This window comes from Eremothecium gossypii, chromosome V (assembly GCF_000091025.4).
Source record: "Eremothecium gossypii ATCC 10895 chromosome V, complete sequence".
Taxonomy (NCBI): domain Eukaryota; kingdom Fungi; phylum Ascomycota; class Saccharomycetes; order Saccharomycetales; family Saccharomycetaceae; genus Eremothecium; species Eremothecium gossypii.
In genome coordinates, this window is record NC_005786.2 from 1,455,945 (window position 1) to 1,469,401 (window position 13,457).

The 13,457-nt window shown below is 59.2% G+C and overlaps 9 protein-coding genes and 1 non-coding gene across 10 annotated transcripts; 7 read left to right on the plus strand and 3 right to left on the minus strand.

The window, feature by feature from the left end:
- Positions 1 to 200: 200 nt before the first annotated feature.
- Positions 201 to 1,613, plus strand: APJ1 (Apj1p; the record flags this gene model as incomplete). Its single annotated transcript, NM_210636.1, has 1 exon — positions 201 to 1,613. One exon carries the CDS (start codon positions 201 to 203, stop codon positions 1,611 to 1,613), a length of 1,413 nt encoding a protein of 470 aa, NP_985282.1.
- A 316-nt stretch (positions 1,614 to 1,929) lies between these two features.
- On the plus strand, positions 1,930 to 3,426 carry OM45 (Om45p; the record flags this gene model as incomplete). Its single annotated transcript, NM_210637.1, has 1 exon — positions 1,930 to 3,426. One exon carries the CDS (start codon positions 1,930 to 1,932, stop codon positions 3,424 to 3,426), a length of 1,497 nt encoding a protein of 498 aa, NP_985283.1.
- A 512-nt stretch (positions 3,427 to 3,938) lies between these two features.
- On the plus strand, positions 3,939 to 5,384 carry MKS1 (Mks1p; the record flags this gene model as incomplete). The annotated part of the gene is made up of 1 exon (NM_210638.1): positions 3,939 to 5,384. The coding sequence occupies one exon, from the start codon at positions 3,939 to 3,941 to the stop codon at positions 5,382 to 5,384; it is 1,446 nt and encodes a 481-aa protein (NP_985284.1).
- Positions 5,385 to 5,735: 351 nt separating this feature from the next.
- Positions 5,736 to 6,587, plus strand: IMP4 (snoRNA-binding rRNA-processing protein IMP4; the record flags this gene model as incomplete). Its single annotated transcript, NM_210639.2, has 1 exon — positions 5,736 to 6,587. The coding sequence occupies one exon, from the start codon at positions 5,736 to 5,738 to the stop codon at positions 6,585 to 6,587; it is 852 nt and encodes a 283-aa protein (NP_985285.2).
- Positions 6,588 to 6,818: 231 nt separating this feature from the next.
- Positions 6,819 to 8,075, minus strand: MLF3 (Mlf3p; the record flags this gene model as incomplete). Its single annotated transcript, NM_210640.1, has 1 exon — positions 6,819 to 8,075. One exon carries the CDS (start codon positions 8,073 to 8,075, stop codon positions 6,819 to 6,821), a length of 1,257 nt encoding a protein of 418 aa, NP_985286.1.
- A 441-nt stretch (positions 8,076 to 8,516) lies between these two features.
- On the plus strand, positions 8,517 to 8,549 carry AGOS_AgSNR68. Its single transcript, NR_149413.1, has one exon. It is a non-coding gene; the product is annotated as an AgSNR68 (small nuclear RNA).
- A 42-nt stretch (positions 8,550 to 8,591) lies between these two features.
- SMB1 (mRNA splicing protein SMB1) lies at positions 8,592 to 9,038 on the minus strand (the record flags this gene model as incomplete). The annotated part of the gene is made up of 1 exon (NM_210641.2): positions 8,592 to 9,038. The coding sequence occupies one exon, from the start codon at positions 9,036 to 9,038 to the stop codon at positions 8,592 to 8,594; it is 447 nt and encodes a 148-aa protein (NP_985287.2).
- A 122-nt stretch (positions 9,039 to 9,160) lies between these two features.
- CHZ1 (Chz1p) lies at positions 9,161 to 9,583 on the plus strand (the record flags this gene model as incomplete). Its single annotated transcript, NM_210642.1, has 1 exon — positions 9,161 to 9,583. One exon carries the CDS (start codon positions 9,161 to 9,163, stop codon positions 9,581 to 9,583), a length of 423 nt encoding a protein of 140 aa, NP_985288.1.
- Positions 9,584 to 9,642: 59 nt separating this feature from the next.
- AGOS_AER434C (Rab family GTPase) lies at positions 9,643 to 10,355 on the minus strand (the record flags this gene model as incomplete). The annotated part of the gene is made up of 2 exons (NM_210643.2): positions 9,643 to 10,253; positions 10,307 to 10,355. 2 exons carry the CDS (start codon positions 10,353 to 10,355, stop codon positions 9,643 to 9,645), a joined length of 660 nt encoding a protein of 219 aa, NP_985289.2.
- A 654-nt stretch (positions 10,356 to 11,009) lies between these two features.
- On the plus strand, positions 11,010 to 13,178 carry FIR1 (Fir1p; the record flags this gene model as incomplete). The annotated part of the gene is made up of 1 exon (NM_210644.2): positions 11,010 to 13,178. One exon carries the CDS (start codon positions 11,010 to 11,012, stop codon positions 13,176 to 13,178), a length of 2,169 nt encoding a protein of 722 aa, NP_985290.2.
- Positions 13,179 to 13,457: the final 279 nt, after the last annotated feature.

Sequence of the window (13,457 nt, forward strand, 5' to 3'; positions counted from 1 at the left end):
TTAAAAGGACTAAGGATGACACCAAAGCAGGACAAGGAAGAGTCTAGACAAAGTAGAATAGTGATTTGGTCTCGTCAAGGCACACGGTAGGAAGCCTACAGCAGTAGGTTACCTGTATAGCGTCCCGTAACTTAATTCGAACTCTAACTCCACAACGAGTGGCGTCTTATGTCTGGGGCAGTGAGACGGGAGTAGAAGAAATGGTGAAGGACACTCGGCTCTACGATGTCCTAGGAGTGCAGCCGGGTGTGTCTGCTGCGGAACTCAAGAAATCATACAAACTGGCGGCACTACGGTACCACCCAGACAAGAATGGACACAGCGAGGCGTCGAAACAACGGTTTCAACAGATAGCGGATGCGTACCGGGTGCTCGGAGATGAGCGGCTGCGGAAGATCTATGACCGGTACGGGACCGTGGACGAGGGGGAGGTGGCGGCGATGGCGGCCGCGGAGCGGCGGCACGCGGGGGGGATAACGCCAGGTGATCTCTTTGCTCACTTCTTCGGAGACGGGCAGGGCCTGGGGTCGTTTGCAATATTTGGAGAGAGCGGGGCATCAAGCGCGCGCTGCAGCAGGGTGTCGCGCGGACCGGATATTAAACACAAGCTGCGCTGTACATTGGAAGAGTTGTACGGCGGTAAAGTTGTGCGCTTGGCCTTGACACGCACGCGGCTCTGCACTTTGTGCGCGGGGCGCGGAGGGTCTCGGGCAAGCACGTGTACGGCTTGCTCAGGTCAGGGTATCTGCTCCCAGACCAAGCGGCAGGGCTCACTTGTGCAGACATGGAGCTCCACGTGCCGCGTCTGCAGCGGCTCCGGCACCATCGTCAAGGACTGCGACACATGCACCTCTTGCGGCGGAGCGGGCTATCTGCGCGAGCGGAAGGTGTTCGAGGTGGAGATCCGGCCGGGCATGCGCGCTGGGTCGGAGGTGGTATTCCCAGGCGAGGCAGATGAAGTCGTTAACACGCCATACGGTAAGGAGCAGGTACTCCCGGGCGACCTCGCGATCACTATTGAGGAGGCGACCCCTGCTACACGCTACCAGTGCCGTGGAGACGCGAATCTCCTACTCACAGAGTTGCATGTCGACCTCCGCACAAGCCTCTGCGGAGGCACTGTCTACATCGAAGACCATCCTAGCGGAAAGCTCATTCAACTTGAAATTATTCCGGGCGAGTTGCTCGAGCCGGGCGCCATCAAATGCATCGAGCATCTGGGTATGCCACATCCTGATGATCCCTCGCAGTACGGCCACCTTTTTATTAAGTTCCATGTTGACTTTCCGAAGACCCTAGCGGATAGCACCATCACGGCAATTGCACAGGCGCTTGATGCAGATACAAACGTCCGGACGCGTACACCTCCTGCTGCCGCAGACGGTTGCGAGGAGCATGTCCTCAGCAACTTCCATCACGACTTAGATACACCGAAACGGCACATTCATAATTCGACGATGCGCAGGCACAAAAGGTCCCGTTTAGCTACTAGCTCTCGAAGCGCGCAAGAGGACACAGAAGATGAAGACAATGATTGCATATGCAGTGGCGGGCTCTATACCGACAATCAGCAGGACGATTTCATGATGGGGCGCGCGACTGCTGCGAACTGACCTGTCTCAGTTCCACCCACGCAACTCAACTCGTACGGCATAATTGTATACATACATATCTTTGGTTAATTTTGGTATTGGCTCATCGTATTTCCTTACGTAACTTTTGGGACGTTGCTTTCACCGCAACGCTCAGACTCAGTCAAGAGCCCCTAGCCCCCTATCGAACTCAGGAGCAAGTGCAGGCCATAGCTGGTACCCCTAGCCAATGTGTACGGAAAAGGGTCGTCGTGCAGACAACCCTTGCGCTGTATAAAAGGGCCGACGTCCCTGCTGAGTATGTCGCCCGGCAGGGATACCATCGTAGCTCTGCAACATGTCAGCCCAAATGTTTATCGGAGGCGCCGCTGCGGCGGTCGCAGCAGCCGCCGTTTATCACCAGGAGAAGGATCATCATACCGTGTCCAACATCGCCCACGGAACCACCAGTCACTTGAAGTGGAACGCAGGTAACATACGCGATGGCCTCCACGACGACTTGGCCAGCTTCAAGGACGCAGTCGTGCACTGTCTCACGTTCCGCAGCGGCCAGTCCCGCGACTACCGCCACCAGTCGTCCATGTTCGGCAACGGTTCTGCTGGCAGTGCCAAGTCCGGGTCGTGGTTCGGTGGCGCGACTGACTCGCGCGATGGACTACTCGAGCGCGGGCGCGAGGCCGGGCGCGAGGCCGGTCGCGAGGCCAGCTCGTGGTTCCGCGGCGACAGCCGCACCGAGGATTCGGGCCGGTCGTGGTTTGGGCGCGACGCCCGCGACACCCGCGACACTCGCTCGGACCGCTCGTGGTTTGGCCGCGACGCACCGGAGGCCCGCACCGACGGCACCTGGCTCAACGGAGAGCGCGACCGCTCGTGGTTCGGTCGCGAGAAACACGCCACCCTCGACGAGTCCGACCGTGTCTTCCGGAATGGCGGCCGTCTCGGCGTCGACACCCACGCGCTAGGCGCCGACGCCCGCGGCAAGGTCGACGACATCAAGCAGGCAGGTGCAGACCTCGGCCGCTCCGCGCAGGCCAAGGTCGACGACTTCAAGCAGGCCGGCGCTGACCTCGGTCGCTCTGCCCAGGACCGCCTCCAGCGCGGCGTTGCCGACGCCAAGCAGACGCTCTCAGGCGCCGCCTCCACCGTCTCCGGCGCCGCGGCCTCCGCTGCTGGCGCCTCTCGCGACGCCGCCTCGTCCGCCGCCGACAAGACCCAGTCCCTCTTCAACTGGGGCTACAACAAGGCCGAAAAGTCGAAGGCCATCGCCATCGGCGAGTACGACAAGGCCAACAAGGACTACCAGCAGGCCCTCGACGCCTACAACCGCTCCAAGCGCCTGCTCGCCGACGGCGACCAGCACCTCCGCACCGCCCTCGAGAGCGCCCAGGCCCAGCTGCGTGACTGTCGCGACAAGCTCGACGCCATCTCCGCGGAGTTCGACCACTACGCCCGCGAGAACATCTCCGACATCTCCCGCCGCCTGGACCACGAGGACCGCGATTCCCGCGGCTCCGGCCTCTTTAGCTGGTTCCGCTCCAAGGCCCCGGCTGTCGAAATCGACCCTCGCGAGGCCCACCGCGCCGCGGCGGATGCCAAGGCTGGTGTTGCCGGCGCAGCCGCCGACGTTCGCGACGGTGCCGCTCGCCTTGCAACCAAGCTCGGCTCCGCCGACGCCCACGCCCACTTCGACTCCCTACACCGGCCTACAGAGGACGAGATTCTAGCCGCCAACGCCGCCCGCGCTCTAAGGGGCTGGGGCGAGACCGCGGCCAGTCTCGCCAACGAAGAGCTGGAGGAGGAGCGCAGCCGTGCTGGCCGCTTCTGGCGTAAGTAGGCGATTACATAATTACCTACCCTAAGTTTTCTATTGCTGTCCCTGCGCGCACCCCTACACCGGGCAAGGTCAGGCCTGTTACATTCTACGGCTCTCCGCAGCCCCTCACCGCGTCATCAGATGCACCACGCCGCGCGCCGACGTTCGGCGCCAGCTGCATGCGGCGGCTGCCTAAGCGGAGCGGTTGCTGACGCCGGCACGCACGCACCTGACTAGCTACTCGCAGTATCTTCCGGCTATAAGATGGCGCCATAAAGCAAGAAAAAAAAAGAAAATGGCGTTAGGACTGGTAGATGATCATCTTTGTTAAAAAAGCCGACCATCTTTTAAGAGGTGTGAGGCTCGGATTTGCTAGAGAAAGAGGTTCGTGGGAGGAATCCAGCGCTTACGGGTGCGAGATCAAGGTTTCGAGACGACGCGACCGGGGACACACGCCGGCGAGTAGTTGAAGGGACCAGGATAACGGCTGGAGGCTCGAGGCAGCCAGGGGAACGTAGGGCTCTGGGCGGGGCATGACGGGCGAAGGAGTGCGGGCACGGGTGCTGCTGAACGACCCGACGACAGACCACATCTACCTGAAGGTGACGCCGAACCTGTTCACGGCGGAGAAGCTGCACCTGTTCGAGTCGATGGACATGTACACGTCGCTGATCAAGTGCGCGAAGTTCATGGAAAATGGGGAGCGGTTGCACAACCTGAGCTGGCGGATCATCAACAAGTCGCTGCTGAAGGACCGGGACATCAACAAGTCTAAGACGCGGGACGGCGTGCGGAGCCTGTATGGGGTGCTGAGCCCGCAGCCGGGGGCGCCGGGCGCGCGGGAGGCGCCGGGCGCGCGAGCGCTGGGCGCGGGGGCGCCGGGAGCGGGGGTGCGGACCGGGGACGCGCGGGGCGGGCCCGCGCCCGCCTCGCGCATGTTCTACATTGAGAAGACGCCGTCGCCGGAGACCTCGGACCACACGCCGGGCTCAGAGGCGCGGCGCGGAGCCTCGCTGTTCGCCGCGGGAAACGGCGGCGGCCACGATGCGCGCGCAGGCGCGCCGCCAAGCTCTGTGCTGGCCACCAGCGGCGGGCTTAACAAGGATCGTTCGCTCTTCACGCAGAAGCCGGGCGGCCTGAACGGTATGGTGGAGGCGAGCCGGGCGCAGCCGCACCATAACCTGTTCATCAGCAGTGGGGAGGATGACTCGGAGTGGGACTCGATATCCGACGACAGCGATCTGTACGAGAACGACGACTACGAGGATGAATACTACGAAAAACAGTGGGACAAGCTAATGTTCACGAAATCCAAGATACGTGGCGACCACAGTTCTCCTACATACACCGAGCAGCCGCCAGACGAGTTGGGGAACAACGGCGAGATAAAGCGCTCGCTGCTGAGTGGGCTTTTCTTGAACCAGATGGCGCGACCGGCCGCGCCCATGGCGGCCAACCTGAACGCGATCCGCAGCAACGGCACGAGTCCTACCCTGAGCAGAAGGGTGTCTGGTCTGGCCACCATGGAGACCTCGAACGTTGTTGTCATGGGCGCGGTGACGCCGACGTCCTCGTTCAAGGGTGCTGCCAGCGGGCTGGAGAAACTTGCCGCTGAAAACGGGGCTACGCAGCACGGCAGTGCCTTGCAGCTCCCGCCCAAGCCGGCTTCGCGCCGTGCGTCCATCAGCAGTATCGTCTCCGACTCCACGCGTGAGCGCTATCTTTGTGAATCAAATGCTCCACTGACTGCGCACACTATCCTTCCTACCGCACTTTCAACACACATGTTTCCTCCCAACAACGTCCACCAGCAGCGGCTGGCGCGTGGGGCTGTTCCTGTCAACCAGCAGGCTATTATTCCGCGTAGAAAAACAAGTATAGAGATTCCCTGCAAGACCTGGAACAAAGGCCTCCTCAAGACGCGATTGGAACTATCGGAAGAAGAGAACCTTGGACGTGGTTTCAGCAAGAGGCAATAAGTGAACACTACATCTTCTGCCGCTACAATCTCTTACAGTCCAGGATAGAAGCGAGCCCTACACCAATAACCTGCATTTTATACGAATTCAATACCGTGTTGTTTCTATAAGCACAGCAGAGGTAGCATTGGCGACTAATGTTCTGTATTAAGTACGTATAATATTATAAGACGTAATTCCGCGCCTCCAGTATGGTCCTCGAGGCCGTGCCTGGTACCAGTTGCTTTTTTTTCTGTACGCTCCCAAGGCGGTGCGTTGAAAAATTTTGAGCGATAGTGTACTGCATACAGAGGTGAAAGCTCATCTCATCTCCCGGGGCTACTACAAGGAATAACGCATTAGCGAGACAACATGTTACGTAGACAGGCCCGTGAGCGGAGGGAGTATCTGTACCGCAAGGCTCAAGAGCTGCAGGAGTCCCAACTGCAGCAGAAGAGAGATTTAATCAAGCAGGCGCTGGCGCAGGGTAAGCCTCTGCCTAAAGAGGTGGCAGACGATACAAAACTGCAGCGTGACTATCAGTATGATGAGAGTGCTCAGGAGTCGATAGATGATGAATATAGCGCTCTAAGTGGTATTGTGGATCCAAAGGTTATTGTAACAACCTCTCGCGACCCTTCCACTCGGTTGTCGCAGTTTGCAAAAGAGGTAAAATTGCTGTTCCCAACGAGCGTGCGTCTCAATAGAGGTAACTATATCATGAAGAACCTTGTGGATGCGTGCCAAAAGTCCGGCACGACCGACCTTGTGGTCCTACATGAGCACCGCGGTGTACCCACCGCGCTGACGATATCCCACTTTCCACATGGCCCCACAGCGTCGTTCAGTCTCCACAACGTTGTCCTCCGCCACGATATCTTAAATGCCGGGAACCAGTCTGAGGTGCATCCCCACCTTATCTTTGATAATTTCACTACTCCATTGGGGCAACGGGTCGTTAAAATACTGAAGCACATGTTCCCGCCCGGAGTCAAGAAAGACAGCCCTAGGGTCATCACATTTGCGAACCGCGGCGATTTCATTAGTGTGCGGCAGCACGTATACGTCAAGACGAGAGATGGAGTTGAATTGGCGGAGGTGGGACCACGGTTCGAAATGAAGCTCTACGAGCTGACACTGGGCACCTTGGAGAACAAGGATGCTGACGTCGAGTGGCAACTGAGACGTTTCGTGAGAACTGCTAATAGAAAGGATTATCTGTAGGATAGATACATAATTGCGGTGGCACGCCGATAGTACGCATGTGGCATAATCAGCTCTAGGTAAACGAGACTTCGATTCATTATTTTTCATTAGTTTACACAGTCATAAAAATACTAGAGTCGATAAAATTTAAGATGCCATACATACCCAAGTAACGATAAAACAAGTAGGATGTAAAACCAGAGAGATAATACTGTACTAAAAAGACAAATGAAACCGCATAACTCCCAGTTACGGATGGTCCATCCTGGCTGTGAAGGCAAGATGGGGAACTGAGGGATCAGTAGATGAAACCGGAGTACCAATCGTCGAGCTGGTGCTGCCCGCCCGTTTTCTTAGCACTTCTCCAACGGACTCCACCTGTAGCTGGGTATTGAATACATCCTCCATATTGGGGATGTGGAACTGCTGCGGGCCCCTGCGTACCCCGCCATGCGGCAGTGGGCTGCATGAAATATATTGATGTTTATGCCTGACGGGCGTAGGCAGTTTCTTGGCATGCGATGAACTCCCAGGGCTTTGTGACCCGCGCGCAGAATAGCTCGTGCCACTCCCAGCGGGCGTTACATACGCAGGGGACCCCGGCGACGTCGATAAAACGCTCCGGGAGCTGTCCTGGCTCGCACCGCGCACATTTTCGCGATCTGTGTTGTCCTCATCACTGCTCGACCAGTCACTGCTGCTTAGTTCCAGTGAGGGCCGCCCCATCTCATTTGAGGGCGTACCAGGGCTCTTCTGGATCCGAGAGGAGAAGTTCATGGCACAGCGCAGCGAGCGCGGCGACATCCCGCTCTGCGTCGCAGACTCCCTGCGCACGGAACCCGACGGGAGCACAAGAGGGTTGGAAAACGACGGCGGCTGCAGTTGCGCCGCAGACGCCTTCAGGCCTTCCTGTGTGCTCTGGGGGAGAGGGTGCCGCAACAGCGACGACGACAGCGAATGCGTGATCGACGGCCGCCGGTTTGGCTGGCTGCCCTCATCCGATAACATCTCCGCATACGAGTAGAAGGGAAGAATGCGCGGGCGCTCGGGCAGGCCAGAGCCCCCCGCTCCCGCCGATGCAATGCTCTCGCTGTCGTTGCCGTACTCGGCGAACGAGCTCGCGCGCGTGCGCCCCAGTGCCATGTCCAGCCCGATCGTTGACGGCCGCTTCGAGTATATCATGTCCACGTTGTCCAGGTTCGTGTCCGCATCCTCCACGATGTCCGCACTCGCGTCCAGGGCCGGCGCGATCAGGTCCTCCAGGTTGTGCGACTTGTGCCGGCACGCCCCCCCCTGAGACGCGCCCCCAGTCGCCGATACCCCGGCGTGCAGCGACCCTGCCTGCGACGCACCACACAGGCTGCAACCCTTCGCGTCCTTCACGGGGCCAAACGGATCCTCAACGCTCCGTTCAAAGATTAGCGACTCGTCTGCGGTTCCGCTCGTGCTCGCGATGCTCCGTACGCTTTGGTTCGACCGAATAGACTGTATAGACTGTGCTTCCATCGTACCTGCGAGATCACTCCTCACTTCCTGTGCTGTCCGCTGCCCTGATGGCGTCTTCGATCATTCGGTTTCCGGAGAGCGAATTGGTCAAATATATTAGGGGGAGGGGTAGATATATAATTTTCAAGGCTCCTCCTTGGTAGATAAAGATGTTCGGTGCAGATTACAGACACCTGGGCTTCACAACTGGTGGTATTATTCGCCGCCCATGGCGGCATGGTCGCGCCAGGGCCTGCTGGCCCGCCCACAATGCCACCTGTTGTTCAGTTTCAGACCTAGGCGTCAACGCTAGGCGAACGGGTTGGCAGGGCGACGGGTAGCATCGGATCACGGACGACGGGTAGCGTATAAAACCGCGGTCCGGCGCGCGCACGATGTTGTTCTCTGCCAACTACTGTGGCCGCCACGTTCGGTGGCGGCCACAGCAGTGATGAGCTAATATGCGTTATCGTCTTGAAACTGTTTAAGTACAGTGCAGGAAAAGTCTTTACAACAGATACATATCTCTGAGCGTAGTCAGCGTTTCTTGAAGCCGGGCGGAGCCTGGAAGCGCGGCGCGCGCGGGCGGGTGCGGTCCGCCGCGGCGGCACGCGCGACGGCAGCGCCCGCGGCCTTCTTCTTGGTAGCCAGGCGCTTGCGCACGCGGCCCTCGGCGCGCAGCCGCTCCTTCTTGCTCTGCAGCGGCGGCGACTCGACGAGCGTGGTGAGCACGTGCTCGCCGCGCAGGATGGTCAGGCCCAGCACGCGGCGCTCGGGCTGCGGGCGCTGCGCATGGTCTTTCTGAAGGTTGCGCACGTGATGGTCCGACAGCCGCTCCTCGACGCAGTCGGCCAGGACCAGGTTCATGTGGGCATCGAACGCGAGCAGCGTACCGACGTAAACGCGGCCGTCCTGGGAGAGCACGCGCAGCTTGTAGTCGATGAGGTCCTTAAGCGTAGAGCGGTGCGAGACGGTGGCCGGCATCTTTGCTGTGCGGGCTCGGACGGGCCGTGGCGTGTAGCGGGCAAGTTTGATGGCCCGCGCGGGCGGCCGAAAGACAACGACAGTCCCGCTACACGTACCCGCGAGCACCAGACACAACGACCATGGCAGAGAAGGCAGCGGAAAAGGCAGAACAGCGGGCTGCGGACGAGGCGGAGAAGCGCCCCGTGGAGGACGGCGAGAAGCACAGCGGGCGCAAGCGGCGGCGGCGCAACTACGACGAGCACGACGAGGCGGTGGCAAAGGACGACGCGCAGTCGGCCAAGGCTGGCGCCGCCGCGGACAGCGACGCAGATGACAGCGACGCAGACGACGAGAAGCTGGAGGTGCTGATGGCACGCGAGGAGGAGGACGAGGACGACCTCGCGGAGATTGACGCGTCGAACATCATTTCCGGCGGTCGGCGCACGCGGGGCAAGGTCATCGACTACAAGCAGACCGCGGAGGAGCTTGCGGCCGAGGGCGCCGCGGCCGGCGTGGACGACGACGCCGAGGACGCCGACGCGGACTTCGACGGCGAGGGCTAGTCGACAACGAAAATTAGAAATACATGTATGTAACTATTGCTCTACACACCAAAGCCGCCTCAGCAGCAGTTGTTGGTCTTCTTCTTGCTCTTCTCGCTGGGCGCGGGTGCCAGCGAGATTGTCGGCCCGCGCGGAACCGTGCCCGAGCCGTTGTTTTCGCTCAGGTCGACCTGGTTCTTCGATACCATCTGGTAGATGGCCGTGATCAGCTCGCGGAACGCGAGGTCCACGTTTTCGGCGTTCAACGCACTTGTCTCCGTGAACAGCATCTGGTTCTCCTGCGCGTAGTTCTTCGCCTCGTCCGTGGGCACCGCGCGCAGGTGCGCCAGGTCGGACTTGTTGCCGATCAGCCCCACCGCCACGTTCTCGTCCGCGTTCTCGCGCAGCTCCGTCAGCCAGTGGTTGCAGTTCTCGTAGCTGCTCGACTTGCTGATATCGTACACGATCAGCGCGCCTACCGCCCCCCGGTAGTACGCGCTCGTGATCGCCCGGTACCGCTCCTGCCCCGCCGTGTCCCAGATTTGTGCTTTTACCTTCTTGCCCTCCACCTCGATCGTCCGCGTCGCAAACTCCACCCCGATCGTCGACTTCGAGTTCACGTTGAACTCGTCCGTCGTGAACCGCGAGAGCAGGTTCGACTTGCCCACCCCCGAGTCGCCGATCAGCACGACTGCTCGCTGTTAGTACCCGCTGCGCTCGCGCCCCGCGCCCAGCCACACATACTCTTGAACAGATAGTCGTAGTCGTACCCGTAGTCCTCGTTGTTGCTCATCTTTTCAATGTCCTCGGCTCTGTGCTCCTTCGCCGTCGACGGACCAGGTGGCTAAGGGCGTTGCCCGCCGTGTTGACCTGGCCCCCGCCCTTCGTCCTCAGTGACCTGCGCCGCGCCGTGCCGCCCCGCCGCAGCCGCCCACCGCCGTGTCCGGCCGCGCCCGGGCCCCGCCAATCTCGGCCACAGATCAGGCTCGCTGTCCCCTGCCGCGTGCCAACGGCTGCTTACGTAACCCGATGGCTCACGCGCCCGCGTGTTGTGCAAACAACCCGATCCGGCCCGCGTAAACACGTTATAATTGGAAGCTCGACGAGCCTGACCACCGGTCGCAGAATGCGGGCGGCCCGTAATCAGTATATGCCAGCCTCGCTTGCCAGGACGGGTAAGGCCTGTTCTGGAAATAACCGCAGGAATGCACATCCGGCGGGCAGGAGAAGCAGGAGCAACGCTGGACGATTTCTTTTCCAATTTATTTTAAGCTGGGAGCTCTAGGAGAGCCGCTTCCTTTTCTCGACGAGGTTAAGAAGTTACTCTGTTCGGAGAGCAGCGAAAGGTTTTCAGTAGAGTACTCTTCAGAATTGAAGCAGGCGGGTCTCTTGCTAGCGGTAGGGCGAAGCAGTGCGGGACAGCAGCAGGCGAGGCATACAACGAGACATGGCGGCGGACAGACAGGGCGCGGAGCGCGAGCGGCGCGGCGGGCGGCGGGAGAACGCACAGGTGCGGTTTTCGCTGCCGGTGGGAGAGCAGTCTACGCGGGCGGCGGCTGCGGGGCACCGGCGGTGCGCGTCGCACGGGGCGGCGCGGCGCGGGGTCGGGGGCCACGCGGGGCGGCTGTCGGTGGATGGGCGGGCGGGACAATTGGTAGCGGGCTTATCAAGCGAGACGGCGTCGGCGGAGTCGCTGCGGATCCTGTCGACGCAGGCGAAGCTGATCCGGATCCCCGACTTTGAGAAGGAGCCGACGCCGCGGCGGCGGGACGTGCTGTCGGGGTTCTTCGCGCTGGACGAGCCCGAGGAGGAGGCGGTGCCGGGGGGCGCGACGGGGTGTCTGTCAACGACATTCCAGTTTCCGTGCGCGGCGGCGCCCGCGGCGGCGCCCGCGGCGGGCGAGGTGGACGGCGACGAGGATTTCCTGCGGGTGCCGGAGCAGAGCGCCGATCGGACGCTGGAAGCGCGACGGCTGAAGCTGCTGGAGCAGAACACGCTGAACCACCGCCACAGACGCAGCAGAAGCATCCACGCAGCGGACGCACTGTTCCCGTCGCCGAAGCCCAAGACGGGCGGTCTGGCGCCCGCGAAGGCGGGCGGGGCGTGGCCGCAGTCATCTGCGCAGCATCGGCGCAGGATGTCTGCGTTCAGCATTCCCGAGGCGACACACATGAAACAACATTCGCCGCTAGGCCAGAGTTCGCCTGCGCGGCCCTACTCTCCGTTGAGACAGAGCATGTCGCTGAGGCCACGTTCTCTACATGTGGATTCTACCGAATCTATCAACTTTCTGGAGCTTCTGGATCCGCCACATCCTACGCTGCGGCGTTTAGATCCCCCTGAGGCAGAGCCTCCGAGCAATAGTTATCTGCAGACTACGCCTAGCCCACGAAGCGAAGTCGGCGGCACAAACACACATTCTAACGAGGAGAAAGCAGATGAGGGTACGATTACGACGTTAAAGGATATCACGGAATCGGAAGTCGAGGATGATGTGCCTGGCGGCCAGCAGTCCTCGAACTCTCCTACCTCGCACAACTCAACACCTTCAGTGTCTCTTGCTGAGGCCAGCAACGGTGGTACCCCTCATAGGAAATCGTCCAGCACAACAGATGCAGATCACCGTAACATTCTTGGCCTTTTGCACGAAGCCGGCCCCCTGGAGGTTGCCGGAGAGACGAAAACGAATACAGTGGCCGAAAGTGTGGAAAATTACGAGATGATCACTGAATCCAGGGGCCTCTCGACGGAGATAACACAATACTACGATATAAGGGTTACCGAGCCTCGTGCTTCGTCGGGGACCCTCTCCAACACATCATCCCCTCCTCGGAAGAATGTAATAAGAGCAAAGCAGAACAACTTGGATCCGAAAAGATCATCGTCCAATGGGTGGTCGCACTCCTCGTATGAGTCAGATGTCTCGACTCCATCTTATCAAGGTTCGCGCCTTACAAGCCTATCTTCTCTTAGTAGCTCGGAGCTAGAAGGAGTAGAACGAATTTTCACCGACACGAAGCAAAACACTCTAAGCCCCTGCCTAATACTAGACGAAGATAGCGCTAGCGAGCCTGATGATGATAGAGAAACGGTAGCTGATCGTGGGGGTCTCGCCGCCGTTTCATGGTGCAGTCTGCCTGAATATCTAGGCGGGCTTCATATCTACAAGGAGGTGGAGCTCGGTTCTAGCTATAACACTTGCAATGAGAAAGCACCTTCTGGTCGGGTGTCTAATTGCTCAGCCAATTTAGAGAATCGGCCTTATGGTATATTTACGGGTAGCTCTGTTACAGCTGCTGGTGAAACTCTGGACCTACCCGCGAACGGCTCGAAGCCAAATCATCACGAGACTCCGGAGGTGCTCCAAAATACATCCTCAAAAAGATTGCTCGCCCCACCGACCGTCACACCACCGGCTTTCACTAGGAGTAAGTCGAATCCATGTGACTCTTACCTGAATAAGAATAGGGCACCAACGACATTATGGACATTGTGCGATGTTCTTACCCGTGACACAAAGAGTGTACTGAATACACTGACTAATATGATGGACAGGCTGGTCGGCTCTCCACTTATGGCCAATTTCAAAAACAAACCTTACCGGAATCATAGGTGATCTGGTATCATGGTTGTTATCGGTCGAGCTATGTCTGGAGATATTATGCTTGGTCATTAATGATAATTAACGGCACAACCTCGAAATGAACTGAGAACTATGCTGCGAAATAATTATTTTAGCGATTGTAAGTAGTGCAGCATTCTTTACTCGACTGATCTCTTCACTGGTCAAATACTAGACCACGGAAGAGGACATGTTCCTCCTAGCTCTAGGTACTATATGTGCACTAGAAGAGGATCGCTTTTGTTAGATCAAAAAAGATACGGATGTTATGCT